This window comes from Odocoileus virginianus, chromosome 5 (genome assembly GCF_023699985.2).
Source record: "Odocoileus virginianus isolate 20LAN1187 ecotype Illinois chromosome 5, Ovbor_1.2, whole genome shotgun sequence".
Taxonomy (NCBI): Eukaryota; Metazoa; Chordata; class Mammalia; order Artiodactyla; family Cervidae; genus Odocoileus; species Odocoileus virginianus.
In genome coordinates, this window is record NC_069678.1 from 93,348,210 (window position 1) to 93,363,828 (window position 15,619).

The following is a 15,619-nucleotide window of genomic DNA, read 5'->3' on the forward strand; positions in this document are numbered from 1 at the left end:
GAAGCCAAAGCAAGAAAATATTGTTTGATTTATCTGTTGCTGATTATCAAAGATATGGATTAAAAGCTTATTCAGTCACAATGAATATTCTAACAGGGTCAAACATTAAAAAGCCCAGTCACTCACCCCGTCCTCCCATCAGACTACCACACTCAGATTTGATACACAGCACTGACCCTGATACTCCAGAGTGCATATTTAACTCAAACCACAGATGGTGAGGAGAATTTTACAAGCAACTGTATCTGTTCTTAGCAATGATCATTAAAATTTGATCCTTAATCCATTAATAAAATTAAAAGCAAAGTACACTTAAGTAGAAAATGTTATTTCTCACTAGTTACATAACAGAAGTGTACTTTATACTGTTTGAGTTTTGATCATTTATAAGTAACACAAATGAAGTACTATATTTTAAGATTTTCTCCCCACTAAAAATTTTACATTTAACTCAAAAGGAAAAAACAAGAGAAGCATCTGCCCTTCTGGCTCCTAACATCTAACTGGAAAGAATGACAGATGCAATAAAGAGAAAACTTTCTCAGCCATCAGAGAGGGATAAAAATAAAGGTTGTGAGGAAATCAGTTAAACAAAGCATTAAGTCCTGCCCACTCTCCTGCTTCCATGAAGCTTTCTACTTCTGTGATGAAATCTTAGGTTTTCTTTTCTAAAACATAAAGTGTGCATCATTTAGAAGAGCCTCTGTGAACTACTGAAGGTTTCAACACAAGAAGAAAAGAGAGAAAAACCATAGCTATTTCATATAACACATAACTGTACACACTCAGAAATCGCATTTGCAATTTTGAACTCTTTCCTACGTTCTTACCTTGTTGTCTTTAAGGAAAAGTGCTAACATTTCTTCTCTCCCGTAACGATAGTCTGCTAACTTATACTTGGGCAACGCTGGCGAAAGAGGGGGGGATGTAATACTCCCACCGCTGGACAGAGCTCGGAGCCTAAAACAGTAGACAGAATAGAAAAACAAAGTGTCAAATGTGCTGGCAGTAAGGACTTTTTATTTCCACATAATGTAATATTTTCATTTTAGTTCTTCAAAAGAATAGAAAGGAAAAGCCATTATCTCAAGGTATCCAAGATTTTAGCTCTAATGCAATCTGCTGCTCACTAAGAAAATAGTTCATTGAGTTCACTGACAAATAAGTAGACAACTTCCTTAAGTATTGTGCCATATCCCTGAGAAGTTTAGGGAGTGAAGAGGAGACACCTTTTTCCAAACTATAAAAGTAACATATAATTAAAACAAAAATGAGACATCACCTCACACGGGATTAATAAAAATTAACAACTCTAACAATACCAGCTATTGGCAAGGATGTAAAATGATGCAACATTCTCAAGTAGTACTTGTGGAGTTAAAAACTAAAACAGTCACTTGATTTTCTAATATTTAACAAAATATTTTAAAAAATATTTTTGCTCCCGAAGAGAAAATGCAAAATACAGATACGTGTAAAAAAGATACTTCTAAATATGCCCACATTTCATAATTCACTTTTAACAAAAGCAATTAATGATCAGTGTAGAGAACTTGAAAATGCAGTGGGAAAAAAAGATGAAGTACAAGGAGAAAAAAAAATAAAAGCCATATTTACTGCTAAGGAAAAAAAGAAAGGTAAAAATATACTTTAAGCTGCTAACAGAAATTACCTCAAAGGAAAGGGGAACAATTTTATAAGATGTTATTATTTTAAAAAGGAGTTGAACCTCAGCAAAAAATGGCAAGTTTTCCTCCAGGGAAAACTTCCATCAGGAGTAGCCCAAAGTTCTACAAAATAGTAGATTACAAGGGTAAAAGGGACCAAAGTTCTGCAAGTCAGTAGTTTAGCCCAAAGAAAATCCAACAGAAGCACTGAAATATATCCCCAAATTCACTAGGGCTGCAGGCTGACTTTATTCTATCGCTTCTTCTTTATTTACTAGGTAGAGTAGTTGTATAAAGAGAAACCTCCCTCTTATACTATCCGGTATTACCTAATAGAATATAGCTCATACAAGAAAACAAACAGCTTTTGTTCTTCCATTTCATTTATTAGTTTCCATAATAATGACTTGGTTCACTAACAATCCTCCAACAGTAAAATTCTTTTCATTAATGCATTTCATTTCACTGCAATTATTCTTAACAATACTCAAACTGTCTCATCTTGGCCTAGTGGGAGAGGTTTCAGGTTAGCTTCCAAGTCCTTCTGACCCAACCCTAGTAGTCTTTGAGAGCTTCACTTCTATCTGCTATGTCAAATGTTCCAAAATCAGCTTATTTCTTGCCTCAGATGTGGAATCAACCGTTTCACCAGGGAGCCTGATTCTCTTTGGTAATAAACAGGTTAAGACTACAGTCTGGGTGCTCAAAGTGTTCATTATTATTGGGTTGGTTTTTTGTTTTCTTTTCAATTATTCACAGACTTAGAGGTCATTGAGTCCAACTCCTATAAGACAGGCTAAACAAGTCAATAAGAAAACAACGTGCCCACAAAGGAGGACCCAACCACTGCTGAAGGACCTGCCAGCACGGCGGTTCACATCACATTCATGAACATTTGGGCTCTTCCCTGGAAATGTGGAATTAATATCCACTGAGAACTGAAGCTGGGAATGTTACATATACTCATTTAAGTTTCACAACCACTCCCAATGTGACAGATGAGATAAACAAAGCCAAGGAGTTAAGCCATTTACCCACAATCGCAGTCAGCAGAACCAGGAGTCAAAAACTAGGTTTTTTATGACTAAAAAGACCCAAATCTTTCCAACAGTGAGCTCTCAAATTTTTTAAATAGTCATGGTTCAGTCTGCCAAAAATTAATTTTTAAATATACATCTATATAATTAGAAATCAGTTTAAAATATCTTCTACTAAGTCAATATGTTCCCTAAGAGTGTCTACCACTAGAGGGCACATCTAAGCGCTCTTCCATTTTCTAATGGAAAAATCATCCCAGTATCTACAATTATTATGTCTCACTAGAGACTTTCCAGCTCACTGTCCAACACCCCTAATTTCTTCATCTGCTCCTCATAAGGTTTCAAATCCACCCAACAATCCCTAGAGAATGAGATAGTTGGATGGCATCACTGACTCAATGGACATGAGTTTGATACCTCCAGGAAACAGTGAGAACAGGGAAGCCTAGTGTTCTGAGGTTCGTGGGGTCACAAAGAGTTGAACTCGACTGAACAACCCCCAGGGGCTTTCCATGCCTAGGAACTGAACACTTCTTACAGGTACCAGACCTGAAGAGTAACATGACCAGGAATGCATACTTAAAAGAGTTCTCCAGCTATTGTGAAGGCAAGCTAAGCATAATGCAACATAGAGAAGACAGTAGCCTGAACCAGAAGAATGGCTGTGCTCCACTCAGTAATCAACAAATCCTGTCCCAAGTCCTCCTCCATCCACAGATTTCTGAAAAGTTGAAACATATCTGGATAATGTCCTTCCCCAAAAACCCACCAGTGACCTTTACCTGCTCTAGAACCGTGCCCCATATAGCCCTCTCTTCTAGAAACTCAATCCTTCTCTATTAGCGTTCCACTCATCTCTCAATATATCTAATAGTGATTTGCTTAAAAGGCCTCTAATGCAGCATCCCTCTCTGGCGATGCAGCACTGGTCATCTTCCTCTTCATCTCAGAGATGTCTTCACCGCCTCACTTCCTAACCACTTCAAAACCCAGCACAACGTGGCTTCTCCCCACTGCTCCACTGGTCTAGAACAGTTCAACCGCCTCAATGCTAGGCCTGAGTGAATTCCCTCTCCTGACCATCTTCCTGGTCACATGGAGGTCCGTTTCGCACAGGAGGCGCAGTGCTCCTCCCAGCAGGACTGGCAGTCACTGACGGGTAGCAGCAGGGCCTTCTGAAACCAGCCTCCCCCACACCCAACACCCACAACCCTCACTTGTTAACTGCTGCTCAAAATCCAAACTTCAGCTTACAGAAGTAATTTACAATGTCCATGCAGAAGTGTGAAGATGTACAAATCTAAAGCTTGCACTTCTGTGTAAGCTCATGACCCTCAGGTCCAGGTGTGAACTCTCCCCAACAGAGTACAGCTTTCTTATTCAACCCCTCACGGCCCTTTAGGTCTAACAGACCCCAAACCTACTCAAAACCTCCTTCATCGCTGGTATTCCCAAAGGCAGGTAAGGATACCACCATCTACTGAGCAAATGGTTAAGAGTCTGGGAATCATCTCCCACACCCAATTATCACATCCTACCAGGTTTTAAGGGCTTCCCTGGTGGCTCAGTGGTAAAGAAACTACTTGCTAATGTAGGAGACATGGGTTCAATTCCTGGGTCAGGAAGATCCCCTGGAGAAGGAAATGGCAACCCACTCCAATATTCTTGCCTTGGAAATGCCATGGACAGAGGAGCCTGGCTGGCTACAGGTGATGGAGCCCCAAGAGTCAGACATGACTTAGCAACTAAAGAATCAAGTTTTTAATCCTAAATCTCTCAAACCATCCTCTGGCCAAGTAACCTTCTATTGTTCACACTTATTACCTCAACTGCTACAATAGCACCCTAAATGATCTAACCAGTCAAAGTCCATCCTCCACACTACTACCAGTTATTTCTTTCAAAAGCAAATTTGAATAAAATGCTCCCTGATGAACAATTCATTGGCACACAATGATCAGGTAAAATAAAAAACTTCATAACATAGAAAGGCTACCTGCAAGCTCTTCTCGCCCATACTTCACAATACAGCCAAGGCAAAATGTCTTGAAATTTCCCTTTTAAACCTATAGTTTCCTGTCCACTTATCTTCAAACAGGCTTTCTGCTGTCTGGAATATTTTTTGTAATTGTTTTCACCTGGGACGCCATGGGAACTGCCTGGAAGTAAAGAGGTTAAGTGGAAAGAAAGGAAGGAAAAGATGAGAGACAGCAGGAGGGTAGGGGGTTGGAAAGAGGGTCATACGAGGGAGAGAGAGAAATCTAGATCCTGGGTGTTTGGCTGCACACAAGTAACCATGAATGTTCATAGAACTAATTGGCTAGTGGAAGGAAAAGCTAATAAACAGTCATACAAATGGAGAACTAGCAAAAGATTTTGGAGACAATTTGATCCAATTTACATTTTAAGATTAATCTGGCTGCAGTGGGAACAGCAATCAGAAGAAGAGGAGCCAAGAAACATTAGAAGGCCTGTCCTTTAGTTTCTATCAGAGATGATGGTGGCTTACACTAGGCTGGAGGCAATGAAGATAGAAAGGAATGAAGAGGTTCAAGAGGTATTTTGGAGGTAGAATTGACACAGCATTGTGATGGACTAGACACAGGGATATAGAAGTAAAAGAAAATGATCTGGATAACTCCAAGACTTCTGGCTTGAGCTAACGGGCACACTGTGATGTTAAGATGAAATAAAAGAGGAAATTTAAAAGGGCAAAATTCATGAGCTCAGTTTTGGAAAACTATAAAGGATGAGATGCCTGCAGGCATCAAATGAGCAGCTGAATATCCTGTATAAGCATTATACTCCCTTTACAATGTGCATGTGTACATACCAAGTCGCTTCAGTCCTGTCAGACTCTTTGCAACCCTACAGACCATATAGCCTGCCAGACTCCTCTGTCCATGGGATTCTCCAGGCAAGAATACTGGAGTGGGTTGCCATTACATGCTCTGGGGATCTTCCCCCTTATAACACTGACAGCGAAATTACTTAGTGTCAGCTTCCCCACTAAATAAATAATTCAAAAGTAGGGACCATGTCCGTTGGCTTCCCTGGTAGGCTCAGATGGTGAAGAATCCACCTGCAATGCAGGAGACCTGGGTTCAAACCCTGGGTTGGGAAGGTCCCCTAGAGAAGGAAACGGCTACCCACTTCAGTGTTCTAGCCTGGAGAAATCCATGGATAGAGGAGTCTGGGAGGCTACAGTCCATGGGGTCGCAAAGAGTCGGACATGACAGCGACTTTCATTTTTTCATGATCCTTATCCTTGCTGCTTCCTTATCTCCTTACCTAACCCAAGACGTAAAACATGAGGCCCTTGATAAAATGTTTTCTAAACAACTCTTAATGTTCTCTTTTAAAATACACCCTAGGATAACAATAAATTCCTTCAGATGGCCGTTATCTTTATACTTTTTGAAAACTGGGACTATTAACGCATTCCATCCTGCAGAATGTCTCAAGTCCCTCACAACTCCACAAAGATCATGAACAGTAATCTAGAAATCTCAGCTTTGAATTCTCTTGCCCCATGTGCCCCACCGTAAGATCTGAATCATTCAACATTTACTAAGTGCCCACACTAGCTAAACAATGGACTTACCAAAATTGAGAAATATAGTGCTTTTCTTAATGTAAGTAGCTTTTTTCTGAGTAAGGTAAATGGATATAAACAGACACAGCACGAGGTCCTAACTACTTTAACACAGGTCTGAACAAAGTGCTCTGGGAAAAACAAAAGTACCTCATTCTTTGCAAGGGAAGACCTGGGTAAATTTCCTTAAGGCCATAAAGGTGAGACAGAAGAAACCCCAAACCAGGTTCCTTGGCTCCTTCTCCATAAAGCCAGCTATCTGTCTGCAATCATTTCTTTCCCCTATGATAAATTCGTTTATTATCCAATTTATCTGAATAGATTTTCGATGCTCAAAATAAAAAAATTAAAATACCAAAATAAAGGTTATAATGAATTTGTTTTCCTCCTTTAAAATGTCTTGAAGTACACAATCATTTGCAAAGAAAAAAGAATAGGAGGATACAAACCAAAGTATTAACAACGGTTCTTTGGGTGGCAGAATTAAGGGTAATTGAGATCTTCTGTTTTTCCTTTCATACTATTGCTTCCTCCAAGGTTTTCTGGAGTGAGTGTGAATTATCTTATTACTAGGACTAACAAAAAATTCTTTAAAAAGAAGAAACCTACCAGATTTAGAACTAAAAAAGTTTTTTTCTTTAAGGTAGTACTTTGTGTTTTGTTGAAAGTGAAATAAACAGGCAACAGATGGGAATTAAATTCATACAATCCTTCTTGTGGTCTGTCCATATATCATCCAAAGCCTTAAAAATTAAACTTCTGATTTAAAAATTCCACTTCCAAAGGAAGATATTATTCCAAAGGAAATCAACAGTAACACAAACAGAACTATTAAAGGATGTGTATACATATTGACAATAGCAAAATATTAAAAACGACTTTACTTTCCAACACTTCACTCATGCATTTAATAAATATTTATTGAGTATCTACTATGTGCCAGGCACTGAAGTTACAGCAATGAACAAAGTGTACAAAAATCAAGACCAAAGTACTTGCCCTCAAAGGAGCGCACAGTCTAACGGGGGTTGAAAGATGGTATATAAATAATAAAGAAAATCAGTAAAATATCTGGCATGTTATATTTTTATATAGATTGCAAAGAAAAAATTAAACAGGGAAAGGAGGCAGGGAATGGGGGGGGGATGTTTATAGATGGTCAGAAAACCTCTAAGATGGTAACATTTGAAGTTAAAAGACTTAAAATGACTCATTTTATATATAAAAATGACTTACTCCTCCATTAACTACATCACACTTTTTAAAACTGCCTTCATTAAATCTATCATACACTTTTTAAAATTGCTTCAGTAATTATGGAATACATTTCTTTGTCCTAAATATAAAGACAAGCTAAGACCTAATGATTCCACCAGATTCTACCAGTTAAGACCTAAAGATTCTATTCAATCTTTTCTACTAGCTTTAAAAGTCCACGCTTATGGTCATCCATGGTCTGTCCTGACCACAATTTTCTTTGCTCTCTCATCTTCACTACTGCCAAATCAATCTTCATTTCACACAACTCTTACCAAACATCGTGTTTTACATGATGATAAAAATGATGTTAGTAAAAAGAGTACAGTAGCACCAAATGTTTCTGTATGTTTCAAAGTTACACACTGATTCAGTGTAATCCTCCTCAACTATGATTCTCAAGTTATTCTGGACACAGTTCCTTACCTCAAGTTTCACAATGAATGCAATGGTACATGCAGAAAAAACACAGCAACAGTCTCTATTCATACTGCAGCTGTCTAGATGCCTAGTTAAGTAACTTAATATACGAGATATACTATGTATATATATGGAGCTTCCCTGGTGGCTCAAATGGTAAGGGATCCGCCCACAATACACGAGACTCTGGTTCAATCCCTGGGAGGGGAAGATCCCCTGGAGGAGGGGATGCAGTATTCTTGCCTGGAGAATGCCATGGACAGTGGAAAAGCAGCCAGATAATATGGAAACAAATGAGCGTGGCTGTGTTTCAACAAAACTTTACAGTCCCATGGCCATAGTCTGTCAACCCATTTAGCATCACGTTAAATGTGCAATGACTCTACAGAGAGCATCAGCAGGAAGGAGTGGTTCTTTTCCTTTCGTTTTAGATAAACTACTAGTACTGTCTCTCTCTCTCTTAACTCTTAACAGAGAGAGACTCAGACCAAAAAAAAACTTCCTTAAATTAGCTGATGATTTTAACCATGTTTTCACAAAGAAAAGACATGTGTGTAAGTGCAAAACAGCAGCAGTTACAAATGAAGGCAAAAAACTGCACACAAAATGGTTTATACATTGAGCTGTATGATTTAAAGCCACCTGATAAGACGTGAATAAGGCTTTAGCTACAAGAACATTCATCAAAAAATTTTTTCTAATAATGAAAAACTGAGAACAGCCTATATTTGCTACATCCAGAAGACTAAATAAATGATGGTACATCCATACAGTGCAACCATTTAAGGTAACAGAAAATATTTATTGATAAAAAAGATACTTTTGGTGTGTTTTTTTAGACAAATTACAAAACTGAATGTACAGTATTATCCCATTTTTATGAAAATAAATGTACATTTACACAAATGAGCATACATAAAGCTACCTAGAATGATATACCAACCTATTTACAGTGGTTACCATGGATAGTGAAATTACGGTAGTTATATCCTCTTGTGGATTATTTGTGATTTCTAATTTTTCTAGAAGTATATATTGATTTGGTAATAAAGTTATTTTTAAAATATAAAATAAGAACTAAAACAGGTGATTTAGGTCAACATTTCCAAAATAAATTCTCAAAGCATATAACTTGCATCTGGTTCTTAAAACTTCAAATGATTTCTCCTCAGCCTCCAAATGCTAGCTACATGGACCAAGAAAATTAAGGAATTACATATAAAAAGAAATGCATATAATAATTTAAGTTAATAAGAGTCTTCAAATAGGAGGTTACTACAGGAAGTCTGGAACATTTATCAAAGCACCACCACTGAAACAATCAAGGACATTTATGACACTATGCCAATCATCTACTTTATATACTGCCTCTGATTCAAGGTCTGAATGGGGAAAGCAACTATCATTATTCACGCCACTGACGAGGATCTTCAATCACCAGCTTTGGGGGGAAAGGAAGAAGAGGGGGAAAGAATCACACTACAATGTGATGGATCTCAAAATCCCATGAGAATTCCATATTCAGGGTCCAAACATATCTGTAAGAGACTCAAAGGTTGATTAATTGGTATTACGGCAAATGCTAACCTGATTCTAGATAGGCTATAGCCAGTATAATTCTGGATCACCTATGTAGCCCATCAATAAAATAAAACTCAAATAATAATTCAATAAAAACTATTTTTTCCAAATAAGTATCAACAGCACTCATGAAACATTGTAGCAGAAAACATATAAACATTAAAATGTTACAATTATATAAAATTATACTCACACCTACATAAGGGTTCAAACACAAAGTAAATAATTTGCTAGGGTGGTGGGACTATGAGGAGTTCTAAATTCATTATCATTACACAACCAGAATAGGAAGACTTTTTAATAAAGGATAAATGCAGTCACTAACCAAATATAAATTATTCCTGACTGGCTATATTGTTTTCAACTAGGCACATAAAGCAAAGTCTCTAAAACATGCACATTTTATAAGCCCCCAACACCTGCACAAATACCTTACTACTGAACTAGTCATGCAACTCTGAACAGGATGAGGTTTTGAAAACTCACCATTCAGGCCCAAAGTTCAGTGTCTGCGTTTCCGCTGCCATTCTTTTCCGTATGTTTACAACAGATTTTTATATGCAGAGAAACCTGTTCAAGAGAAAACATCTCCATACAGTTGGTCAAGACTGAAAGCAGAATTCCAGCCCAGAAAGTACAGTGAGGAAGGGTGTTTTGCTTATGCTCCTCTCAACCAGAATGAGGTTTTTTAATGCCTATTTATAATACAGCAGGCAAAGTAAAATGAATAAATCCACCCTTAACTACAATCCACCATCTTTTTATGTTGACACAGGAAGAGGAGGCAAGGTATACGAGATGCTGCTAAGACAGGTGGTAGCGGACCATGCACCATGCGGGCACTGGAGACCAAAGGAAGGATTTCCTTTTCTCAGCCTTTAGGCAGTGGGGAAGGAATGAGGGGTAACAGATTTACATTTTATTAATAATTTGTATTACTCACTTGCAACGGCTCACCCATCACCATCAAGTACATCAAAGATTCTTAAAGACCCCTCCTTATCTATCTCACAGCTTCTGCCACAACTCTCCCCGCTGTTTCCTTTACACTCTAGGGATTCTTTAAAAAGTTATCTTGGACCATCAAGTGAAAATAATCCACAAATCAATTTCACGAGTCATCTTTCAAGAGCAATTTCAAGATATCAGAACTTAAGGTGAAATGTCAGACAGGGAAGGACAAATACTGTATATTACTTATATGTGGAATCTTTAACAAGCCAAACTCACAGACCATGAAGTGGTGGTTACCAGGGACCGAAGGGTGGGAGACGTGGTGAGAAACTGGTCAAAGGTAAAAACTACAGCTTTAAGATTAACAAGTTCTGGGGATCCAGGGCACAGCATGGTGATTACAGCTAATAAAACTGTATTATACATATGAAAGTTGCTAAGAGTAGACCTTAAATATTCTCACACCAAAAAAAAAAAATAAGAAAAGGTAATTATGTGATGGGAAGGAGATGTATGCTATGGTGATAAGCATTTTGCAACGTACATTGAAAAATTAATCAAATCAACACATGAACACTTTAAACCAAGACAACGTTATATCAATCATATCTCAATAAAGCTGAAAAAAATGAGTTGAGAAAACAGAAAATACTATAAATATTGTAAACATATGATAAATATCTGCAAGATTTATCACATCACCCTGATTGTTCTTTAAAAGATCTAAAACCAATAAACTACATACTGATCTAAAACACAGAAAGGGCAAAGTAAAAACGTGCTAACGTCCATAATCAGCTATTTATCTGCCCTCTCCCTGGAAGGTATTTCTGATGATTGGATGGCATCATGGACTCAATGGACATGAATTTGAGCAAACTCCAGGAGACAGCAAAGGACAGGGAAGCCTGGTGTACTGCAGTCCACGAGGTCACAAACAGTTGGACAAGACTTAGCAAATGAACAACAAATGTCAACCACGTGGGTTCCAGGGAGAGTTCCTTATTCTTACTTAACGCTGATTACCTTTCCCTGGCCAGATAAGCGTACACACCAAACTCAAATGAGATCAACTTAGTGCCCTCACCACCTCACAAGCAATTGATGATTCCAAAACAAGGTAAGGCATGTGGCTTTTAACTTTAAACTCTCTGAAACTGGAATGCACCTTAATGAGTGCCATGCTACAACTGCTACTGGCCCACAGTGGGAGTTGTGTCACAGTTGTCATTGTGTGCACAAGGATAAAACCTGGTCAGAGCTGCTCATTATTGTCATCTTCTCAATTGTGCTGTTCCTACTAGCTGATTTTAAGGGCTGCTTACAATGCCTTCAAAAAGATTATGCTATAATTCTAAATTGAAACATGTTGTGTATCAAAAAAGAAAGCAAATAAAGCCATGGAAGAGTAGTGAAGTAACTCTCCATGACTGGAGAAATGACTGCACGTGTTTTACAGAACTTGAGAAAGGAAAAACACACATAAAAAAGATAAGCTTGTGGTTTGTTAGTGAGACTTGACACTGCACAATCCACAAGGCCACATGAACCAGCCCTGAAGTATTAATATTTAAAGGGGAAAACATTAAACAGCTTAGAATGCTTTTAAGAACTACACAAGCACCAAACTGCTGCATTTCAAAATGACAAAAGAATAATGGAGCACTCTCTTAAGAAATGTTTCATCATCAATACCCTTAATGACATGATACTACAAAGGTGGGGAGAGCGAGGAGGAAGGAGACTTCTACAATTCTAAGTTCTGCATGATTTAGAAAAGTCATATAATGTGCAGAAGCTGAAGAATATCTAAACAGAAGCTGAAGAATACCTTAAAAACTGATTTTACTCCTATTTTCCTTTTAACATATGCACAAAGTATATACTGCCTGATGAAAATCTGTTAGACTTATTTGCTAAATAAGTTTAAAAGAATTTTTTAAAAACTGTAAAATAAAAATTCTAAGTAATTAAAGAACTATGACATCAGTTTACTCTGCAGTATGATTTACTTCTTAGTAATACATAAATGAAGAATCTCACAAGTGATGCACACTAGACTCAATTAAATTATGGTATGCTGCTGCTGCTGCTAAGTTGCTTCAGTTGTGTCTGACTGTGCGACCCCATAGACGGCAGCCCATCAGGCTCCCCCGTCCCTGGGATTCTCCAGGCAAGAACACTGGAGTAGGTTGCCATTTCTTTCTCTAATGCATGAAAAGTGAAAAGTGAAAGTCAAGTCGCTCAGTCGTGTCCGACTCTTCGTGACCCCATGGACTGCAGCCTACCAGGCTCCTCCATCCATGGGATTTTCCAGGCAAGAGTACTGGAGTGGATTGCCATTGCCTTCTCCGAAATTATGGTATATCCCTACTGAAATCATTTGTCAAGGGAGTGATAATGACCAGACCTCAGGTAAGGTACCCCCTGTGATTTAAGACAAGTATCCTCCTTACAAAAGGCAGAGCAATCAGAGAACAAATTGCCAACAAGCAGTGGATCACACAGAAAGCAAGGGAATTCCAGAAAAACATCTACTTCTGCTTCACTGACTACACAAAAGCCTTTGACTGTGTGGATCACAACAAACTGGAAAATTCTTAAAGAGAGAGAAATACCAGACCACTTTACCTGCCTCCTGAGAAACCTGTATGCAGAGCATGAAGCAACAGTTAGAACTGGACATGGAACAACAGATGGGTTCCAAATTGAGAAAGCAAGATGGCGTACTGCATATTGCCACCCTGCTTATTTAACTTACACGCAAAGTACATCATGCGGAATGACGGACGGATGAATCACAAGCTGGAATCACAACCGCTGCGAGAAATATCAACAACCTCAGATGTTACCACTCTAATGGCAGAAAGCCCCTTGATGAAGCTGAAAGAGGAGAGTGAAAAAAAAGCTGGCTTAAAATCTAACATCCAAGAAACTAAGATCACAGCATCCGATCATATCACTTCATAGCAAACAGAAGCAGAAAAAGTAGAAGCAGTGAAAGATTTTACTTTCTTGGGCTTCAAAATCACTGCAGACAATGACTGCGGTCACGAAATTAAGACACTTGCTCCTTGCAAGGAAAGCTATGACAAACCTAGACAGCATATTAAAAAGCAGAGACATTACTTTGCCAAAAAAAAGTCCATCTAGTCAAAGCTATGGTTTTACCAGTAGTCATGTATGGATGTGAGAGAGGGACCATAAAGAAGCATGAGCATAGAAGAATTGATGCTTTCAAACTGTGGTATTGGAGAAGACTCTTTGAGAGTCCCTAGGACTGCAAGGAGATCAAACCAGTCATTCCTAAAGGAAATCAATCCTGAATATTATTTGGAAGAACTGATGCTGAAGCTGAAACTCCAATACTTTGGCCACTTGATGCAAAAAACTGACTCATTTGAAAAGACCATGATGTTGGGAATGATTGAAGATGGCAGAAGGGAACACAGAGGAAGAGACAGTTGGATGGCATCACCGACTCAATGGACATGAGTTTGAGTAAGCTCCAAGAGATGGTAAAGGACAGGGAAACCTGGTATGCTACAGTCCATGGGGTCGCAGAATCGGACACACCTGAGTGACTGAACAACAAGTGGTGGGTGGTTTAGTCGCTAAATTGTGTCCAAGTCTTTGTGACCCCATGAATGTCAGCCCACCAGGCTCCTATCCATAGGATTTCCCAGGCAAGAATTCTGGAGTGGGTTGCCATTGTCTTCTCCAGGGGATCCTGGACCTACTTGGCTAACAAATTGACCTGTAGAGCCTACAACTGTAAGATTTTGTTGTAATATGAAACATCCTGAAGGAGTGTTTTTTTTATCACCATTTTAAGCCCCATCTAGTCAACTGTTTTATATTCAAACCCCTACGGGATTCTGACCATTGGGAAATAGCTCTGAATTAATAAAGCAAGTCAATACTCGAACCAGACTGAATTTATAAAGCAAGTGAATCTTAATTAAAAACTGAATTATTTGTGATATTTGTTAAAATACTAAAATCATTCTTAAGAGATTTAATATGCTTTTACCCTTTAAATTACTACCACAAGGCTACACAGGTCCTGGAAATACAAACTCCAGGAGTGTCATCACCACAAAGGATGCAAATGGAGCCCCTAGAGGCTGTGCTGTACAGGCAATGGTCTTGAGTTACAGAAGCCCTGGATTCACGAAACACTTGAAGAACATCAACCAAGGAAATCCTTTTCCTGTTCTCTGTCACTTATTCCACCTATAAATTTTCAGGAAGAGTCAAAAACTACCATACAGCAGAAACACTGAAAGCTCAGAAGTTTCTTTAATGCCTTGAGCTGGGAGCCTCACTACCATTTATAATGTGGGTTTCCATAAGATTATGCCCTATGGTAGTCTTCTGGACAACTCTTATGAACCTAAGGCAGTAATCCAAGCAATTTAATTATCAACTAAAGAGACCTACATTACTCAGAATGGTGTTCTGCTCATTCTCCTTTATGAATTAAAGCAGGAAATCTAAAAGTTATCACTGTTGAAGAAATCTAATTTAAGGTACTATAGCTTCTAATGCGGAATTCCCCACCCCAGATTGCTCCTTCCACATCAAATTAAATGAGCCCAGTTCTAATAGATTTATTTCTATGTATTGGATTGTCTGACATGATGTCTCTGAATTATAAATTATTTGGAATGGAAAGTGGGACTTATTTCTCAATTGCCATTTCTAAGTACGGAGTGAAGTATCAAAACAAGTATAAACTTTGCCACCATTTAAATCCCACCAAGCTACATGTTGTCAACTCAAACCCCCAGGAGACTTGTGATCATTAGGAAACAGCTTATTTTTATAGCAAATTGGGACCTGAACCAGACTCTGTAGGCTGTGCCCCCACCATGCTCTTCTGCCTCTTTAGATAGTTTTACTCTTGAAACTATTTCCTTCCTTGTCCTCCATGACCAGCCCTTTACAGATACATTTCCCCCATCTTTACTCCTTTCCAATTTAGTCACCATCCCCCAAGTTTCTCTCCTAACTTCCCTCAGTGTATCCATAGATTCTTTAACTATAAATTCTGTTTAGATATTGTCTTGAATCTTATTTACAATGGTGCTCTCCACTAGTAC

The 15,619-nt window shown here is 38.4% G+C and overlaps 1 protein-coding gene across 13 annotated transcripts in view; it reads right to left on the reverse strand.

The window, feature by feature from the left end:
• The window catches only part of GIGYF2 (GRB10 interacting GYF protein 2), a 119,021-nt gene that overhangs the window by 73,358 nt on the left and 30,044 nt on the right, over positions 1-15,619 (reverse strand). For 10 of the 13 annotated variants that reach the window (XM_070468464.1, XM_020893921.2, XM_070468463.1 and 7 more), the window contains 2 exons: positions 10,047-10,130; positions 831-960 (listed from right to left, as the gene is read on the reverse strand). In XM_070468464.1, the coding sequence (XP_070324565.1) occupies positions 831-960; positions 10,047-10,087 (171 nt within the window). In that variant the 5' untranslated portion in view covers positions 10,088-10,130. Of the gene's footprint in view, positions 1-830; positions 961-10,046; positions 10,131-13,275; positions 13,398-15,619 lie in introns of all 13 variants that reach the window. The other 3 variants (XM_070468468.1, XM_070468467.1, XM_070468466.1) reach the window with 1 other exon arrangement.